Source organism: Neodiprion lecontei, chromosome 4, assembly GCF_021901455.1.
Source record: "Neodiprion lecontei isolate iyNeoLeco1 chromosome 4, iyNeoLeco1.1, whole genome shotgun sequence".
Taxonomy (NCBI): domain Eukaryota; kingdom Metazoa; phylum Arthropoda; class Insecta; order Hymenoptera; family Diprionidae; genus Neodiprion; species Neodiprion lecontei.
In genome coordinates this window covers 7,956,897-7,976,197 of record NC_060263.1, presented here as the reverse complement: position 1 = coordinate 7,976,197, position 19,301 = coordinate 7,956,897, and the positions used below count along the sequence as shown (strand labels likewise).

Genomic DNA, 19,301 nt, shown 5'->3' with positions numbered 1-19,301 from the left:
ACGCACACACATACACACACGATAATTAAATCACCAAAGTATACAGGTTGTACATTTGAAGTATTTTGTCTTGTATAATTGAAAGACTAATTGAAAGGAATAAAAGTAGAAATTCGAATACAAATAATATACCACGACGATACATAGATCGATCGAAAGAGACGTAGAGAGTGAGACAGAGAGAAGTTATAGACACAGAGAGAGCCTGTAGTTACGGTTTACGTGGAAAAAGAAAGGAAGTAAATTTAGAGAAAAAAAAAACAAGCAATGAAAAAAATTGAAAAAAAAAATTTAAAAAAAAAAAAACACCGAGAGAGGCAAGAAGTTGATGTTCTTGTTTGTTTGGTTGCAGGAGTTGATGGGTTTGGATGAACGGGTGTTTGCGTGCATGTACTGCGGTGCCTCGTTCCTCCATCAGAGCAAGCTGACGCGGCACATCCTATCGCACAGCCTCGAGTCGCTAAAGTACAGGGAGCAGGCGGCGCATCTCCAGCTCCAGGCGCAGCTCGGTCTCGATTCGGGTCTCCATCTGGCTTCCGAGGTTGTCCACTACGCGCCCGGAGGTCCGGTTGAGCCGATGGACCTGGAGCTAGCCGCCCATTCGGACCCATCGTCCGGTGTAGTGCTTTGCAAGTTTTGTGGTAAATCATTCCCCGACGTCGGTTCGCTGATCGCCCACCTCCCCGCCCACACCGGCGACCGACCTTTCAAGTGCGAATTTTGCGGCAAGGCTTTCAAGCTTCGCCATCATATGAAAGACCATTGCCGCGTTCACACCGGCGAACGGCCGTTCAGGTGCGCCCTTTGCGGCAAAACCTTTTCGAGATCCACGATCTTGAAGGCACACGAAAAGACACATTATCCAAAGTATGTGCGAAAGTTCCTTTCACCCAGCCCCGTTGATCCATCCGAGGAGGAAGCCCCGGCGGCACATCCACCGGCGCCTCCCCATCATTGAGTATAATGACAAATTTTTAACTCCGCCTCTTTACGTATAATTATCATTATACTTTTATTACTATTATTATTATTATTATTATTATTATTATTATTATTATATACTATTATTATTACAATTATATATTATTAATCTTACTGTTATTAGCGTAGAGGTACGTGTGCGTTGAAAAATCTCCAACGCGGTATTTTTTCCCACCATTCGTTCGTTCATTTGAAACAAAAAAAAAATTTTTAATTATTTTTTCTCAATTTATTATACTCTTTTTTTTTCGATCGCTTCTTCCCGCCTATTGTATGTACTCAGTAGAATATCAATTCCGATCCTGGATACAGATTCCTGCACCGACGTCTTACCGACATTTTTAGAACGTTCGAGGATAAGGATATCCCCACTCTGGGTGACCTTATCGACCGTCGGATAATCCGATTGTCCAGCGTTATCGATCGAAGGTAAAAAATATGGTAAAGTAGAGCGCAAATCTGGCGGATTTTAACCCTCTGTCGATAAGGCTGAACAACCGAACGATCCTATGATCGATAAGGTCAGCCGAATTGGGGATATCCCCACCCTTGAACGTTCTAGAAGTATCGGTGAAATGACGGTGCAAGAATCTGTGTCCAGAACCTGCCTTACTACGCTAATTTTTTCTCCGCGTTTTTCATTTTTCTTTTTTCTTTTTTTTTGTTGGTCCCTTTTTCACGCCAACGCTCCGCGTTTCATTTGCAAGAATAACGGTTACATATAGGTAGTATAACATAATACATATATATATATATATGTATTATATACAATATACATATTATAGGAACAATTGTAAACTACATAAAATAAGCAACTATATAATAATAGCATAATAATGATAATGATGTAGGATAGATATATATATATATATATATATATATATATAAAAGAAGCGTATACGCGCGTCATGTAGCGATTATACAACATGACCCGGTTGCGTATACATGCATACTGTGCACCTAGCCTCGAGGCAATCCGACGGTATTTCTAGTTAGTCCTGTGATTTTGGTTAGGATGGTTGGTGTATATCCGTGTCTCATTCGAGGGGGAGAGGATAAGGGACACGTTAAAAAACCTAGTATAACAAAGAAACGAAAAAAAATGAAATGACATGAAATGAAATTGATATAAAATCATATGAAAATCTCCCTCGTTTAATCAGTGCTTTAAGATAAAACGTTCAGCTTATCCTTATACGTACACATATTTGTATATATCATAGGAAAATACACGCGTGCACGCATAAATTCTACACACATGCATGCGTGTTTCGATGAAACTTTGTTCGCACGCGCACACCCACGCATACCACAATATTACACTATACGCAACTTAATTACGCTGCGTGCATGTGTGTACATATTTATGCGCGAAGTACACGTATTTATACAATTATATATATATACACCTATGTGCATAGGTATGCATACATATGTTCGTGTGTAGGTAAATTATTGAGGTATTTATGTTGCGAAAGAAGGGGAAGAAGAAACAAAAAGGAAAAAAAAATAGAGTTGAAACGACGAGTGAAAACGAAGGGGAAAAAATAACCTAGACGCCACGGTTGGTGCTTTTAAAAAGAGATTCTGACAAAATGCTGTGAATTATATATATAAATTGATTATACATCTAATGATAAAACGGACGAGAAAGAGAAACGATGCTAAAAGTGAAGAAAATAAACTTGATTAAGAAAAGTACACACACACACATACACACAACTACGTCGTGAAATGACGAAAAAAAACAAAGAAACAAATAACAATATTGTATATCGTACGATTTCTACTATGTACAATGATTGACTGTTGTTGATACGATTGAGGATATTTTATACTCCAGTTGAACGGGGTGGGTTTACACTATATTAGTAATAATAATATTAAACACAGACGATAAACAAATGAAAATAGTAATGATAAAATAGTAATGATAATTCCATAATATATGTATATGTATATTTAATATACATCTAGAGATACACACGTGCAGGGTGGAGGCTAAAAAGAAATAGAGAGAGAAAGAGAGAGAAAGAGAGAGAGAGAGAGAGAGAGAGGAGAGAAAGATGAATAGCGAAAGTTGATGAATCCTGAAAGGTCTCTGTACATAAAATATATGCAAACGTACGTACGGATGCAAAAAATGAAATTGCATCCGCATGAATTGGAAACGTAAAGAGTGCGCTGGCATAATATAACGATAACGATACATATTCTCACTCCTTGTACTATTCGGTCCATTGACGTGTATGTCGCTGACAGACTTCAACCCTTTTTCTTTTTTTTTTTTTTTTCTTCGCATTATTACTTTTTTTTACGGTGCAAAAGCTCGGTGATCCTGGAATTCGGCAAGTTCTTCGTTTATATTGAAATGCAATATCAATATATGATGAATTTTCTAATTTCTTGTGTCATTTCTTTGTGTCATTGTAGACACAAATGAGCGGGTACCAACGGTTGATTTGTCTGGTGCAGATTGTCGAGAATGAACAAATTTTCTCATCATTCGAAATATAGTATTTGATGTGAGATAACTTCGGTTAGTGTTAAACTCGAATAAAATCGCGCAGAAAAAATATATGTACAACTTTGTTTCGTGTTGGATTAGCAAATTCTAACCGCGGCACAGAATCAACATGGCCGCCGTGTTACCCCGCTTCGAGTTTTATTTCAGTGGCACAATCGCTCTCAGCAACCTTAATTTACCGCGTGACGTTTCACGTTCAACAGCAGTACGGCAAGAGCAATTTAGTTGTCATTTTACTTTCGGCGAATGTATAAATAGCGAAATTTTTGATTGCAAAGTTTGCACGGATTGTACATGGTTTGCTTATAAAATGTATGTTTTTCGATAAACACAAAAAATATTACAAATGCCTCGCACATTGTGTCTGTTGAACGCAGACGCAATCACGATTTGTTGACGATGTTTGACGTTTTTATTCTAAAAATTCGTTCGGCACAATTATTTCAGAAACGACGAGTCGAGATTATCCCGGAATTCTGAAAAGTTGTATCTCTTGAATAATCTCGAATATAAACGACTGACCGAAACCTGTATGGTACGTGGCTATAGAAAGAGATACATAATAGACATGATGCCGGTTAGCCATCGACGGTGCAATATACCTATATCTGTCTTTCCACCATTCGTTATTTTTACTCTAATTCGTTGTATATTTATACAGAATAGAAGAACAAGTTATACATGTATACACAAATTAAACGTATATCGCAGTTTAGTTAGCTAGAAAAATCGGTTTTTACATACTATTTGCATACCATAAAATACGTGTACACTGTTGGAAAAAAAGGTTAATTTTTTTTTTTTTTTTTTTTCGACGTCTCGAATAGTCTGGTCAAAAATTTATACACGTTTACCAGACAGACCTTTGGCTAATAATAGATACCCACGTTATAAATTTGAGACAAATTCGATGCCTTGTTTTTATAATCATCAAAAATCGTTGATGCTCTGTCAATATTTCTATAACGCATTATTGAACAAAATGAGAAAACTCTCTGCAATAACAATGTCGATTTATACTATTTACCAACGTAATAGAAATGAAACAAGATTTATTTGAAAACGAAAAAATTTTTATTTCCGAACAGTTTAATATTTACACAAACTATTCGGAACAGTGTGTATCCTGTACATCGGTGATGATTGGTCTTTAGAAAAGCCACCGTAACTTCCTTTCTATTGATTTATTATTTTCAACTTTAATTTGTAAAGAGTGATAAAGCCAACTGGAAAAATAACCGAATATACGTACATACGTAAATATTTAGTCACACGGAAAAAAACGCGAAAAAAAATGTATGCACGTAAATCTTGAGCAAAAATCAGAGCGATTCAAATTGTTTCGAATGTTTGGTAAAAAAAAAAAAAAAAAAAACAAATTACCGTCACGTATTTCGGTATGAAAAGTTCAAGATGGCCGCGCAGTTGGTTCGCCCGGTAATTAATATGTGCAAAAGAATCGTCAATCAAACGCGAATCGAGCTGAAAAAATCTGTGCTGGTTTTAATTTTACAGGCACGAAAAGATTGGACTAATTGACAGCCACGATACGTACAATCTTTTCGTGTATAAATACGCAACATAACGTCCAGGATACAATTTGGCAGTAGCGTGAGAAATTATTGGGCAACCCAAACGTAACTTTGTATGCAAATATAATATGAATTTGATGTTCAAACACATCGCGATCAATCAATTAACGTTCAAGTATTGCAGAAATTGTCTATCATTTATACCGTAGTTAATCTTAACCTCATTTTCAATCTCTAAAAGATGTTTCCTACGAGATTTTCGGTTATCCAAGAAATTATGCGATGTGAAGGATTTATTTTTCGCAGAAAATATACCGCAAGCGTGTTTTGCAAAAAACTCGATATTCCTCACTCTGTGTTATTTCATTTTCCCGTATAGACAGTCGAACGATTTTTCTTGCTTTCCTTTTTATTTATTTATTTTTTTTTTTTTAAAGTCTTACTCTTTAGAAAAAAAAAAATTCAACATGCACGCACGCGTATAACGATATGAAGACCAAAATCGAAAGAAATTGTATAAACTAAAAGACATCCGTATACATAAACGAACGCACGTGAGAAAAAAAATAAAAATAAAAAAAAAATAAAAAAACAAATACGAACACACGAACCAGAATAAGAACGTATCAATGTCGCGTTAGCAATAATTAATATCTAAATTTTATATACACACCTATACGATAGTTAAATTATTATGTCTAGGATGCGTAAAACTGTACTTTCTTCGTTGTTGATTAGTACCTATGCATATACTAAAAGATGGCGGTGACGATGACGTTAATGATACTGACGACGACGACGATGATGATGATGATGATGATGATGATGATGATGATAGTAGCGTTTCTTACGATTATTTTGGGTGATAAGTAAACCAGTATTTCAATGAACTTTTGTTTTCCTATTAGTTATGTAATTAATAACGCGCTGTTGTTGTTGTTGTTATTACTATTACTATTACTATTATTATTATTATTATTACTATTACCATTATTACTATTATTACTATTATTACTATTATTATTATCATCATTATCATCATTATCATCATCATCATCATCATCATCACGATTATGATTATCATTACTGATATTGTACATAGTACATTATTATACTATATACCTGCCTGTATACATATAGATACATGGTATACACACTTTCAGAGTGTACCTTGTACGTACAGCGGATGTGTAGATTTTCATTTTTATCATAATTCTTTCATTTTCTTATTTCTCCTACTATTTCTTCAATTTCTGTATCTTCATCGTTACCTACTTTTCGTTGATTTTCTTTTTATTTTCTTCTTATTTTAATTCTATTCATCTTTTACTCTCGACGGTGCGTTTCACGATGATGACGATAATGATGATGATGATTATTATTATTACTATTACTATTATTATTAATATTATTATTATTATTATTATTACTATTATTACTATTATTATTCTTTCACCGCGAATATATGTATCATGAACGTGCAGAAAAGGGCATACGAGCGGGGCGGCAAAGGGGGAATAGGGAGGGGAGGGGAAGAGGGTGATTATCGTTAATAAATTTTTAGAGAGGGGGTGGGGCGGGGGGGGGGAGGGGCAAGGGAGGGACGATTCGGAAACAGGAGTGATTCTTAGAGCTGTGATGACTATACATATATAATGAATAAAATTAATAATTGTATACACAATTTTATCGATTAGTGGTTATGTAGAGAAAAAACGAAATGAAAAAAAAAAAAAACAATTATAATAATAATTTAAATGAAACGACGAATGAACCTCTGTGAAGTAAACATGAATATGAGGAATACGAATGATTAGAAACAAAAAAAAAATAAAAAATTTTATCCAAATTTTTAAAATTATAATTTCGATTTATATACATACATGTGTATGTATACCTGTGTTGTGCATCGTTTATCGGGAGAAAAATTAACAAAGAAAATTGAAGCTGCAAACAACACGATGTACCGATGTATACATATAATACACACTTGCATCTCCTGTTATATAGTGAAAATTATATATATGTATATATAATATATATATATATATATATATATGACGGAAAGGAAAGAAGCGAAATCTACTGCGAATGTTCACTGTGATTGTAATTTATACTGTGATTTGTCAATGAAAACGACGGCGAGGAAGGAACGTAAATAAAAAAAAAAAAAAAAAAAAACCAAAAAAAAAACTTTATTCGCATATAAAAATAAAGTCGTTGGAACAAGATGATTTTGATTATTTTTTCTTCAAAGAATCAAATTGATACTTATCCCTTCGAATCCAAATTATACATCAAACTATCAGTACACTGATCATTTCTTTTTTTTTTTTTCTTTTTCGGTAAAAAATCTCATTTCAACATTAATCAACATTGTCATAAGTCATACATATTGAATAATATTTTTTCATTTCATAATATTTTCTCATTAATCATTGCGAGATAAAATAAACGGATAAATTCGGATCGATTACACGGCTTGATTAATCAATAATTAATTATTAAAACATTACGTTATTCGATTGAAACGAAGTAAGATCGCGTTAAACAATGATGTAATAATGTAATAACATCGAAGAAATCGAACTCATTCGATTTTTAACCAATGAAGATTCTCATGCTGATAAAAAATATTATTTCGCAGTTTAGAATTGGAATGGAATTTCGTCGGTTTATATTTCAAGAGAAAAGAAAAAGAGACAAAAAGAAAAAAAAATTCGGATCACGCTAATTTTATAACGCGGTGATTGTCGCATTCGATCACAGCTGACGCTGTATATAATACGTTCAGGAATGCCTTGTCCGAAATTAAAGAACAAACAGTTTACAGGTGGGTGATTGAAAAAAACATCAATGCAGAACAAAGTCTGTTAATGGAGATGTGAGTGTGTTATGCGTGTTTGCGTGCGTTCCCGTGTCTCTCTGTGTGTCGGAGTGGAAATGATTTTATACAACCCGAGCATGTTTTACGTGTTTTTCCATGCGTGTTTTCCGCACACCAATTACTCGATTTTATAAAGTTCGTGCAGGTCTGCGAATGCGCATGCGCGGAGTACCGAAAAGATCACTTTTAAGTCCAAGGAGTGGAAAGTGGTGTTTTCTGTACTGCGCGCATGCGCCGTTGCGAATAAATCTGACATTACGCGACCCTAACCTCAATTTCGTGCTTCGTGAAAAAACGCAGTAATGAGAGACGACGGCCTTTTCCCCTCGCGTATTTGCAATATTCGTTTTCCCCCTTGTTACACAATATACAAATACAGGTACGAAATGGTGAAGGAAAAGCAAAAAGAAAATCGGTACCTAACGAAGATTAGAAGATAGGAATTGGACGTGAAATGAAATCGATGAAAGTTACCTGACATAATCAAATCCGAAACTTAATCTTGATTCAGAAATTGCAAAGTCAGGTGAGACTGTCTCAGAAAATCAAGTTTACGTCACTCTGATAATATTCGACGTTTATTTTTCCTTGAAATGAATTTTCACCCCGTGTGTATCGAACAGTTTTTTTTTTTTTTGTTCTTTACAAAAACTAGCGAATTGACTGTCAGGAAAATTGAATCGAAAATTTGCTAAGAAATTTGTTTGTAATCGCACTAGAAGTGGCTAAAAGTCTTTTTTCATAAAAATAAAATTGAACGGTGATTGTATAAACATTGTACCCGGGCAATCGATCGAGACTTTTCTGTCCATGCCTTCAATCATGACGCGTTTGAATAAATAAATGAGCAGTAATTATGCTGTGCAATTTACTTGATTAAGTATGAATCCATTTCTCGTCATACGCGATATATTTATATCTATGTCTGTATATAAATATATTATATATACTACAAACAATTGACGTGACGATTTTGTTTATTTTTATTCGTCTTGCTTTCTTTGTCCGTTTTATTCTATGAAGCCTATTTTATAACACTCTGATTATACAGAGAATCCGGGAATACACAGTAATTTATCATATAAAAACGTTCGTAAAAGCGGTGAATTTTATCGAAAATCTGCAACCCCTTGAGAATATTGATGTAGATACTGTTTCTTTAAACTTAATTTGAATTCTCGACTCGACTACTACGATAAAATGTTGTTTTTTTAGTCACATTACGAATACGTTTGTAAAAATTTCACCGAGTAGGTTGAATGTTTGATATTGAAAATTTTTAACCGTCAAAAGAATTGTCGAAAACGAAACTTTGCAAAAACCGTGCTTAATCTTCTCAAAAGTTGAATAAATAAACAGTTTTACGCGATTCTGCATATCTTGTTTTGTTTAAATTTTTTTCTTTTTCATCTTTGTTTATCTTGAAATTCCAAAAATACATTACCGGCATGATTTTTTTTTCGCTCGAAACAGTATTACGTATTATTATTACGTATCAATCGATGTAATCAAAAGTATTCGGAAAATTTAACGTAGACAACGGAGCTTTTGAATAATCAAAATTATTTCTTCATAGTCACAATCAGACGACTAATTTCATAATTCTCAAAGCCTTGTAATTAGCAATCGAAGCTGTTGTGCCCTCAACTTTTGGCAAGATTTATTCTGCTATTGTTTTTTTCTTCAAATGTATTCTCCCCTCTTTTTCTTCCCAAAATAATTGTCGCTTAAACATATCAGTTTGACAATTAGAAGTAACGTCTAATATCCGATGGTAAATCGTATTACGTACAATTGTTGTTCGATTTTCGTAGAGGTGAAAAAATGACAACTATCGCATCGCATTCTCGCCCTTGATTGTGATATAAAAATATAATTCCCGTATGTGTTAGTGAGAAATTTTACTGCTAGCAAGAGTACGTAGTAAAAAAAAAAAAGCGAAAGTTGATAGAGAGAGAGAGAGAGCGAGAGAGAAATAATTAGAAGTATTCGTTATATTCTGCACGTTTATAAGTGATGAAGTTAGGACGAAATTTGATAACGCGAGGAGAATTTGACAATTTTTATGGTACCTGCAAACTCAGGTGCGTTTATTTTTCACGTCGACGGTTTTAAAAAGCAAAATGTAGTAATAAACAATTGGAATCGAAATTTATCCTGTTGGCTCGGAAATCATCGGTGGAAATTAATGACAAATATTGATAGCTATCGCACTCAATGTGCCTGTTGCAATAAATTGAAAATATTAAATAACAAATTTCACAATTTTCACCGCTCGAATACAATTATATGCAACAAGGAAAGCTGTCAAATGTATTCGGATATAAATTTCAATAAAAATTTGCATATTTTTTCAAAAAATTATTTGTTATTCGTTCGAAAACTGTCCTGAATTTATTACATGTAAATTCTCATTCCGACGCGTTATTCATCCGGCTTAATTTATAAATTCATTTTCCAGTATAGATTCATAAAAAAAAAGAACATATTTGAACGAACTGTGTTTCTTTTTTTTCTTCCGTATGAAAATAATTTTTCCATGATTCCGTAAATTGTATAAAACTTGAAACAGTAAAAAAATACACACACGCACACAAACAAAAGAAACTATATTTGAGCGTTTTTTTTTTCTTTTCTATATTTCGACCAAACATAATCCGATTATCTAAGTATCAAAAATATTACCGTAACCCAGTTTTTTTTTTGTTTTTTTTTCGATGTTATGTAAGTCAAGTCAAAAATTGAGGCTACAAATACTAGAAGTGACAGAGTTGTAAGAAAAAAAATAAAAGTAAAAAAGTAAAAATGAAAAACGTCAGCGAATGTGGCGATAAACGATCAATTCAAAGAGTCAATCATTGCAAAGATAATTCAGTTGGGTTGAAAAAAAAAACTAACCATATATAAAATGTCTTATTTTTATTTATTTATTTTGTTTTTTTTTTTTTGCTCAACAGTTACGTAATGGCAACAGAATTTTCAAAGTGCAGTGTTGTAAAATGGGATATAAGCATAAAGTCACGTTCAAGTCCCATTCAAATACGTGACTTGTAACATATTATTTACACGCACTATTTCCGTCTTGATTTTCCATCCGTCGTATCTCTCACTTCGTTATGAATACAATTGTCAAGTCATATTTGTTTAATTTCTCGAATTTATAAGAAAGGAGAAGAAAAAGAAAGATGATAGTGATTGAAAGTTTGGAAGAAGAATTTCTAAAACACCGATTACTGAATTTTCATCCCATAAAACTTTGTCAACTTTTTACATACGTACCTATTGCATATGATTCATGTACTAGTTTATTCATTCTTTGTTGTAAAAAAATCAAGCCTATCTTGTTATAAAATCTACGAAATTGCAGAAAAATTACCATTCTCTCTTACCAGAGACGAATAAAACTTTCACCAATAAATTATTCACTTACGATGAAAGTATGCCTGCGATTTGTTGAGACTTGATGAACTTTTTTTAATATGGTTAAACTTATTTCTCCGTGCCATCATTTTTCGATTTAAGACAACACTTTCATCTTTGTTTTATGATTTTTTGTTCCTTATTTCGACGCTCGTTTTAGAAAAAGAACGATAGAAATTTTTGGTACATTGTTAAATCCTGACACAGCGTAATACGTAGAATAAATCTCGGAAAGACATTATTGCCAGAAGTATTAATAAATAATTTAAATCGATTTCTTTAGTCGCGCGTGGATATATAAAATTATATTATCACGTGACATGAATAAACATAAGATACATTGTATATTATACACACACACGTATACATAACACAATTTCTTTTTTTTTTTTTTTTTGCTGCGATTAGGCGATGTGTTTTTATTATTTTGCACTTCAAGTTGCGTAATAGTGCTAATTGAAAGAGAATGTTTGAAGGTGGAAAGATCGTATTATTGATGACGTCATCGATATTTTTAAGCTTAGAACCTTCATTGAGTGAAAATAAGGTTCGGAAAATTTAAGTCTGGATTTTCATAATCATTCTCGTTACAAAAAAAAAAAAAAAAGAAAAAAAAAACAGAGGGAAAATTCTATTTTTCGGAAATGGAATAGAAGGTGAAAATCTTCGTCGTTAATTTTCGAGGAGGTATGAAAATTTTTGCAAAACATTGCGGTAATCTTGAGAAGTGGAAAAATTCGTATAATGCAAAATCCAAGATTTTCGCTCGCGACAATTTTGCGTATCATTCCTTACTACGTTTTTTACATACGTACTGCGGAACGTTGAATCGACAACAAAGGAGCCTGAAAATCATTGTATTAATTATTGAAATACATTACAGTAAACGCATCATGCGCAAGAAACTGGAAAATGCAACAATCTAAATATTGCGCTATCGTCCAAGTGCAACCGCATATCATTCATGTCGCGATAGATAAACCCGTAAACTTGACAGTGATTCTCATATTGCAATTATTCGTACATGCACATCAGGGTGTTGAGGAAAAAAATAATTTGCAAATTTCCACCATGACACCCCCTAAAAACTTGTTACAGATAAAAAAAAAAAAAAAAGGTTTTGAAAAAAGATGAGCGTTTCACGTTACGTGGAAGATCACGCTCATTGTCAGTCGATTTGTCACTTTTGTACATTTTTTTCAAATTTACGAAGAATCGTGAATAAATTTTTTTTTTCTTATTGTTTACATCAATCATAATATCGTTTCACGTCACAAAAAAGACCCACAGTTGTAATATTGAGTCTCAAGTTTATGTTTGAGAATTGTATCTGACTACTATTTCATTTTTAATTCAATTTCATAAAATGCAGGTTATAATTTAATACGAACTTTTAATTTAGGCGAATAAGATACTCGGTTGATACATTGTTGTGTTATGGATTGTGATCTTTGGATTGAATATCAATTCAAAAAAAAAAAAAAAAGAATTAGGATGGGAATAATAATTAAAGAACGCTCTTATTTTTACAGAATTTTTCTGTTGATCTGAATGAATTTTTTAGGCGGTGCCACGATGGAAAAATAAAAAAAATTCGGTTCTGTTTTTTAAAGTAAAGAATTCGTTCGTTCCGATCACGTCGATAATTACTGTGTAATCATATTATATTTGTCTCGCAGTATAGTCATCGAAAAAAACTTGAAAATAACTGTGTACAAATTTCTTTTTTCCCACAAAAGTCTACGTACAAACTAATTTCAAATTATTATGATTCCAACATATGCGATCTCTTTATTCTGCAGCTTCTTCTTCGCTCAAACGCTATTATTTTTATTTAAGAAATCCTCTGTTATTTTTTTTTTTATACATATAGCGTAGTCGTAAAAGCCGTGTCATGGCGTTCTGTAATTATTTTGCCGTTTATTCTTACCATTATTATTATTAATATTGTTTATCTGTCCGCAAGGAACGATTCGTCGAGATTGTTCATTTTTCCTGAACACGCGTTACAATTTTCACTCGCTGATATCTTAAAAAACAAATTTAATAAGTTAGTATTACTAAAAAATATGTGGGGCCTGAGCTTATGAAAAAAAAAATTGTGTCAATTTTCATTTGAAAACAAATTGCATTAAAATGCTCCGAGTTTTTCGAACTCTCAAAATCGGTTCGAAAAAATAATTGTATAAAAAAAAATATTTCCGCTTGTGATTTTTCTTTTTCTCCTTTTTCTGTTCTTCTTCTTCTTCTTCTTCTTCTTCTTCTTCTTCTTCTTCTTCTAAATAAAAAAAAATTTGACAAAAATGCCCCACGCGTAAAAGAGGAGATCTAATTGTTAATTTTCCAAATAAATCATCCGGGTGATGAATATACGCATCTGACGTCATATCATTTCTAAGACATATCGCATATCACATATTAGTCGTATATAGATATATACACGATACAGGAACATGTAAGACTATAACCGTCGTTGAGATACATGATACGTATCTAAATTACGGATAATGCATACTAGACGGGGATAGTAATAAATAATATAGTAAACATTAACAAACAACAGATAGATATAACGATAATAATAAAGCGCGCGAGAGCTCCACAGACGTCACAAAATGCACCTTCGACGTAGAGTACAATGAATTAGCTCCAATATTATATATGTATACACACATATACAGATACAGTTATACAGATCGGGATACATATACATACACATGTATAGGAACATTTACCGGGAGAATCTCTTGAAAGTTGAAAATCAACCGCGCATGCGCGAGTTTTATCGGCTGTCGCGCAGGCTGGCCATCCCGAGTTTTCAGCTGTCAAACTGTATCTGACGGCGATGCAGTTGATACGAATTTTCGAGGTTAGAATCTCAAATAATCGAGGCAGTGACTCGGAAAGGTTTCGAAAGCATTTGTTGTCGGGTCGGAGAGTCGATTCTTCAAAGAACGGTCGGAATTTAACATTTATGCTCTTTGAAAATTCAAACGCACACATTTTGCGTAGGTTGGCTCGCCTGCGTCGCGGACAAGAATATCGCCGCGGGAAGATTTCGCCGACCAATGAGATTTAATTATTTGGCGCATGCGCGGTTTGTTTTCAATTTTCAAGAGATTCTCCCGGTACGGTTTTTACACTGCGTGTATAATAGAAATTGTAAACCGATGCGCAGACAAAACCGCGATACTGTAGAATATTTTTATTATTATCGAGTTACTATTATACTTTATTTCTATTTTATTACACCGTTTTAGATAATTATTGCCGATGAAATCGATGTCGTATTAAACGCACGGAGTTCGGTTAAGAAGAGGGAAAACAATTTTATTTTCATGCCTAGGCATTAACGCTAGATAATTATTTATTTACCATGTGATGTATTCATTTCGGTTGTACGATAATAATTAAATTGATTCGACTCGGTTTGTTGTACGTTCACATTTAATCAAGCAAGTTGATTACGATGATTTTGAAGAAATCGCTTCTTCTTTGTCGAATCGCGTGAAATTTTTTTTCTTGGCTAATTTCTTGGGTGAAAAATGATCGGGTATAATTGATGATTTTTTCTCACGCGACGATAAAATTGGACGAAAGTTTTCGAAAGAGTTTGGAAGAAAAAAAAAAGAAAAGAAAATCTCACAAAGTGTCGATATATTCGTCCGCTGTTCGTAAAATATTAACCAACTTTCACTCAACGGATGAAACATTTTACACATCTGTGTTACAATGTGATAAATTTTTCCATGTAATTCGGACTTGTGAGACAATCTAAAACATTGGTTAATTATCTGGGGAGAAATGTTGAAACCCAAGAAAAAAACAATTTCAACAATCAATCGTTTCGTCGGTTAGGATGATAGTAGAAAATTCCACGTACAGATTTATCAAAGTTTTTGAAAACGGTCCATCAAAAGTAATAACAACATTAACCACGCATTACGCAGACACTGGAAAAATTAATCAACGTTAAAATCCCAATCTTACTTGTGAAAAAAATTGAAAAAAAAAAAACATCTTCAAATTTGAAATCTTAAATATTGCGACATAAATTGAACGAAGAATTGCGCTTATCGCGTTGAAATGGAAGGGGAATGTAAATTGTTTGAAATTTTTACCACTATAATATGAAACTCGCAGAGATGCACACTGTAGGCATAGAGAATTGATCGGTGAACTGGCGAATTAAGGCGAAGATTGTAAGGTTGCGAAATTGCGTTGCAGTTAACGATTATATGCAAAGGTTAATTGGCGCAGGTAACAGTTGGCTGGTTAAATTATATTATTATCGCGCGCATGATGTGCATACGCGCAGACGCAAGGAAAAGAAAGAGAGAAGAGAGAGAGAGAGAGAGAGAGAGAGAGAGAGAGAGAGAGAGAGAGAGAGAGAGAGAGAGAGAGAGAGAGAGAGAGAGAGAGAGAGAGAGAGAGAGAGAGAGAGAATAAGCTGAGCGAACGCAAGCGTGTCGCGAGTTTGCAATATTATAAATTATTTACGTTACAGCCGTCTAACGATTAAAGTTAGTATAATAGAAGTAATATATATATGCAAATATATATATAAATATAAATATTTATATTTATATATACGTATATATTACATGTAGGTATAGGTTATAGGTACGTATAGGTGTCTCAAATGGGGTGGGATTGAATTTCCGAATTTTAAAAGTTCCGAAAGCTCCTAATTTAACTTTGATATTTGCTCAAGGTTTGATTTTTTTTTTTTTTTTTACTTCAAGTATCGCCAGCAAAAAATTCGGAATTCCGCGCTATCGGAACTTTTGAAATTCGGTTATTTCAAACCCGCCTCGTCTCAAGTAACTAAATGCACTTGCATATCTTCTGAGCTAAAGTTCCTTAAGGGTTAATCGCGTCTTCAGAGCTTTTATACATATATACATATACATATTGGCGTATTATGTGAAGCCAATAAATGACGCGTCCCTGATGTGATGACGGTGCTTTGTTTCTCTTTTAATTATTGTTTAGACGTAGGTAAATATTATATATATACACATATAGGTATCCGTTAAATAGGTGTACAATAGATAAATTTTTTATCATCATCATTTTTAGCAGATTATATTCAATATATAGTTTATAACACTAGGTCTATATATATATATATACATACACACGTATTTATAGGTATATTAATTATTAACGATTTATTATTTAAATGTTGTTAGCATAATATATTATATTATCATACGTCACCCATTATAAGTTTATCCTTATACATATTACATTGTACACACGATACATTTTATTGTCTCCCAACAATTCTTACCTTATAAGTTATCATTATTATTATCATTGTGTCGACACATAAGTTTACTTATATACACAAAAAAAAATATATATATATACATATATATATGTGTGTATATACGTACATGTATACATATATATATATATATATATATTATTAAAAATATATAATTTCTATTTTCAAAAATACATTTCTTGTGTTTTCTTATATTTCTTTTTCATACATATCATTATACATATTCATATTATTTCTCAGGAGTAAAATTTCATATTTCGTTCTTCGAATCGCGAAAAAGGATGATTCTAATATAGTTACTAGATTGTATTTGCTTTTGCCGCTTTTTTTTTTTTTTTGTTTTCATTCAATCATCACGAAGCAAAAGTGCAAAGAGACTGCAAATTCGTGTTTGATTTTTTCAGCTTTATAGATTTTATTTGAGACCGTTGAGAATGTAATAAGAAACAGTAAAAAAAAAAGTGATTTTTTTTACTGTTCTAGTCGACGAAAAATGTGCGTATATTTCGATTTTGATGAAAAATAGCTTTTTACTTATCAACGAATCAATGCCATAAAAAATCATTTTGCAGACATATTTATTTCTCGAGCTCACCAGTTGATGCAATATTATTCGATGCGTACCGTCGATATACCTTCAAAATGATAAACTTGTGGATTCAGCGAGAAGTGCAGGAGAATTTATTTGCGTATAGAATGAAACGAGTTTTATCAGAATCGAACAGGCAACACGGACTTTTATTTTAAAAAAAAAACTATAAGATAGATTTAAAAAAATTGTGGAACGACCTGATTTCTCTAATATTCTTAACATCGTGATATGTTCACAGTAGGAATTCAGTGTTTTAAAATTTTTAAATCAGTCTTTTCTTAATTTGACGTCAATCAATTAGCTTCGATGACATTTTTCAAATTTCAGTTTCTCAACGTTTCTGGTTTAACACTTTTTGACCTAACTGTATATATATACGTTTTATATATTATTATCATCATCATTCCTTTTCATGACAAGAAAGTCTAATTGAAACGGAATTGCGATGGATTCAAATTCTATCGGTGTGTGTTGGTGAATTCTGAACGTTTCTCCGTGCTCAAGATAAGCGTTGACACTTCACTGACTTTGTAAATCTTTCTATTTTGCGAAGGAAAATTATTCCGAATAGCCCAGCTGATCTGTAAATAGAATCAGAGTGAAGAAAATAATATTCGTGATTTTCTATCGGTTTTGACAAGTCATTTACACATTTTTCATTGACGGTCTCGCAACTAATGAATCGATTTCACAAACGCGGACACCGTTTGAAACGGCCAAATTGGGATAGATTTTGGTAGAAGAAGAAAATGAATTTTCATAAACTTACCATTCGAGAAGATATAACCGTCAAGAATTAAAAATTGTCAGAATATTTGATCTTTCTTTCTTTACGAATTTATTATATTATTACATCGAATGAGATTCCCGAATTATTCTTTCCGGCTTGAATGATTTTTATACCTAGAATATCGAACACGTGAATAAACTTTTCCAAATATTTTACACTCATACGAGATTGTTACAGATTTGCTCGATTTCAAAAATTAAAATTCCTTCCTTTTCTTCACTCACTCAAAACGGACATCAAAGATTTTGCTAAGTAAACGTCGTGTTGTAATTATTCTCACAATCATTCCAAAATCAATAAATCATACCATCGAATAATATTTTTCTGAAAAACCCGGATCGATGTATAAAACTTTGAGTTGTCCGCAACATTTTTGTACACTTGTACAAACGGAATCTAAAACAAAAAAAAAACCGCACCCCTCAAAATCGTTGATACCTTAATTATTTGCTACGTAAAATTTCTGGAGATCGAGAAAGAAACTTTATTGCAAAAAATGCGCTACATTTTCTACGGCTAAAATTAACGCTTAGACTTTGTTCGAGAGAGGTTAAAAACGGTGAAACAACGTTTTCATCCGCAGTTTTGTGAAAATGTTGCCGAATTCGATATTCTCGACATGGTGGCGTAAAAATGAGGGGTAAAAAAAAAAAAAAGAAAAGAAAAGTAAAACGGTACTTTTAGCCCAATTTTAAGGATTATTTATTTTCAAACCTTGCAACAACCGACCTGACTCGTTCTTCACTTTCACTCTGGTGTATGTTATACATTATTATAGCCTCATTAACCGTTTTATGCACACTTCTGCGGCAAGGTGACCGGACGTCACGCAGCTTCGAGCACGCATTGCGTGCGTTGGCTACTTCACTCCGTTGCCAATTTGCCCGGTTGGCGCGTGCGTTTATTTCTGTAAGTTTCTCTAGGCAACGCACGGCCTGGTTGTACGATGTGTATGATATTCGCGAATGATTTTTTTTTTTTTTTTTTTTTTTTTTTCTCCACCGAGATCTAAATATTCCGCTTCCATTAAATGGCTTCAAAAACAAATTTTTCATTCTCTGCCGAGGATAGAATCGTGCAAATTCTTGAGAGAAGTTTATCCATGCACCTACCGTTCCTACATTTTATTTTACAATTATTCGAATCTCACCGTCCGTTGCTTCCAAAATTAATCTGATAAAATTGAAATTCTATTCGGATGAAACAATGTTGCTTACGGTTAGGAATATTTGAATGAAGATTGATAAGATTTCACCTAGCCTGACCTAACCTAACTTAA

General features: G+C 33.1%; 1 protein-coding gene across 4 annotated transcripts in view; it reads left to right on the top strand.

The window, feature by feature from the left end:
* LOC107226367 (protein bric-a-brac 1) overlaps window positions 1-19,301 on the top strand; it is an 80,363-nt gene that overhangs the window by 29,106 nt on the left and 31,956 nt on the right. Inside the window, exon 4 of one of the 4 annotated variants that reach the window (XM_046739107.1) lies at window positions 353-5,664. The exons of the other annotated variants lie outside the window; for them this stretch is intronic. Coding sequence (XP_046595063.1) covers window positions 353-958 — 606 coding nt within the window. The 3' untranslated portion in view covers window positions 959-5,664. Of the gene's footprint in view, window positions 1-352; window positions 5,665-19,301 lie in introns of those variants that run through there. 4 annotated transcript variants of the gene reach the window in all.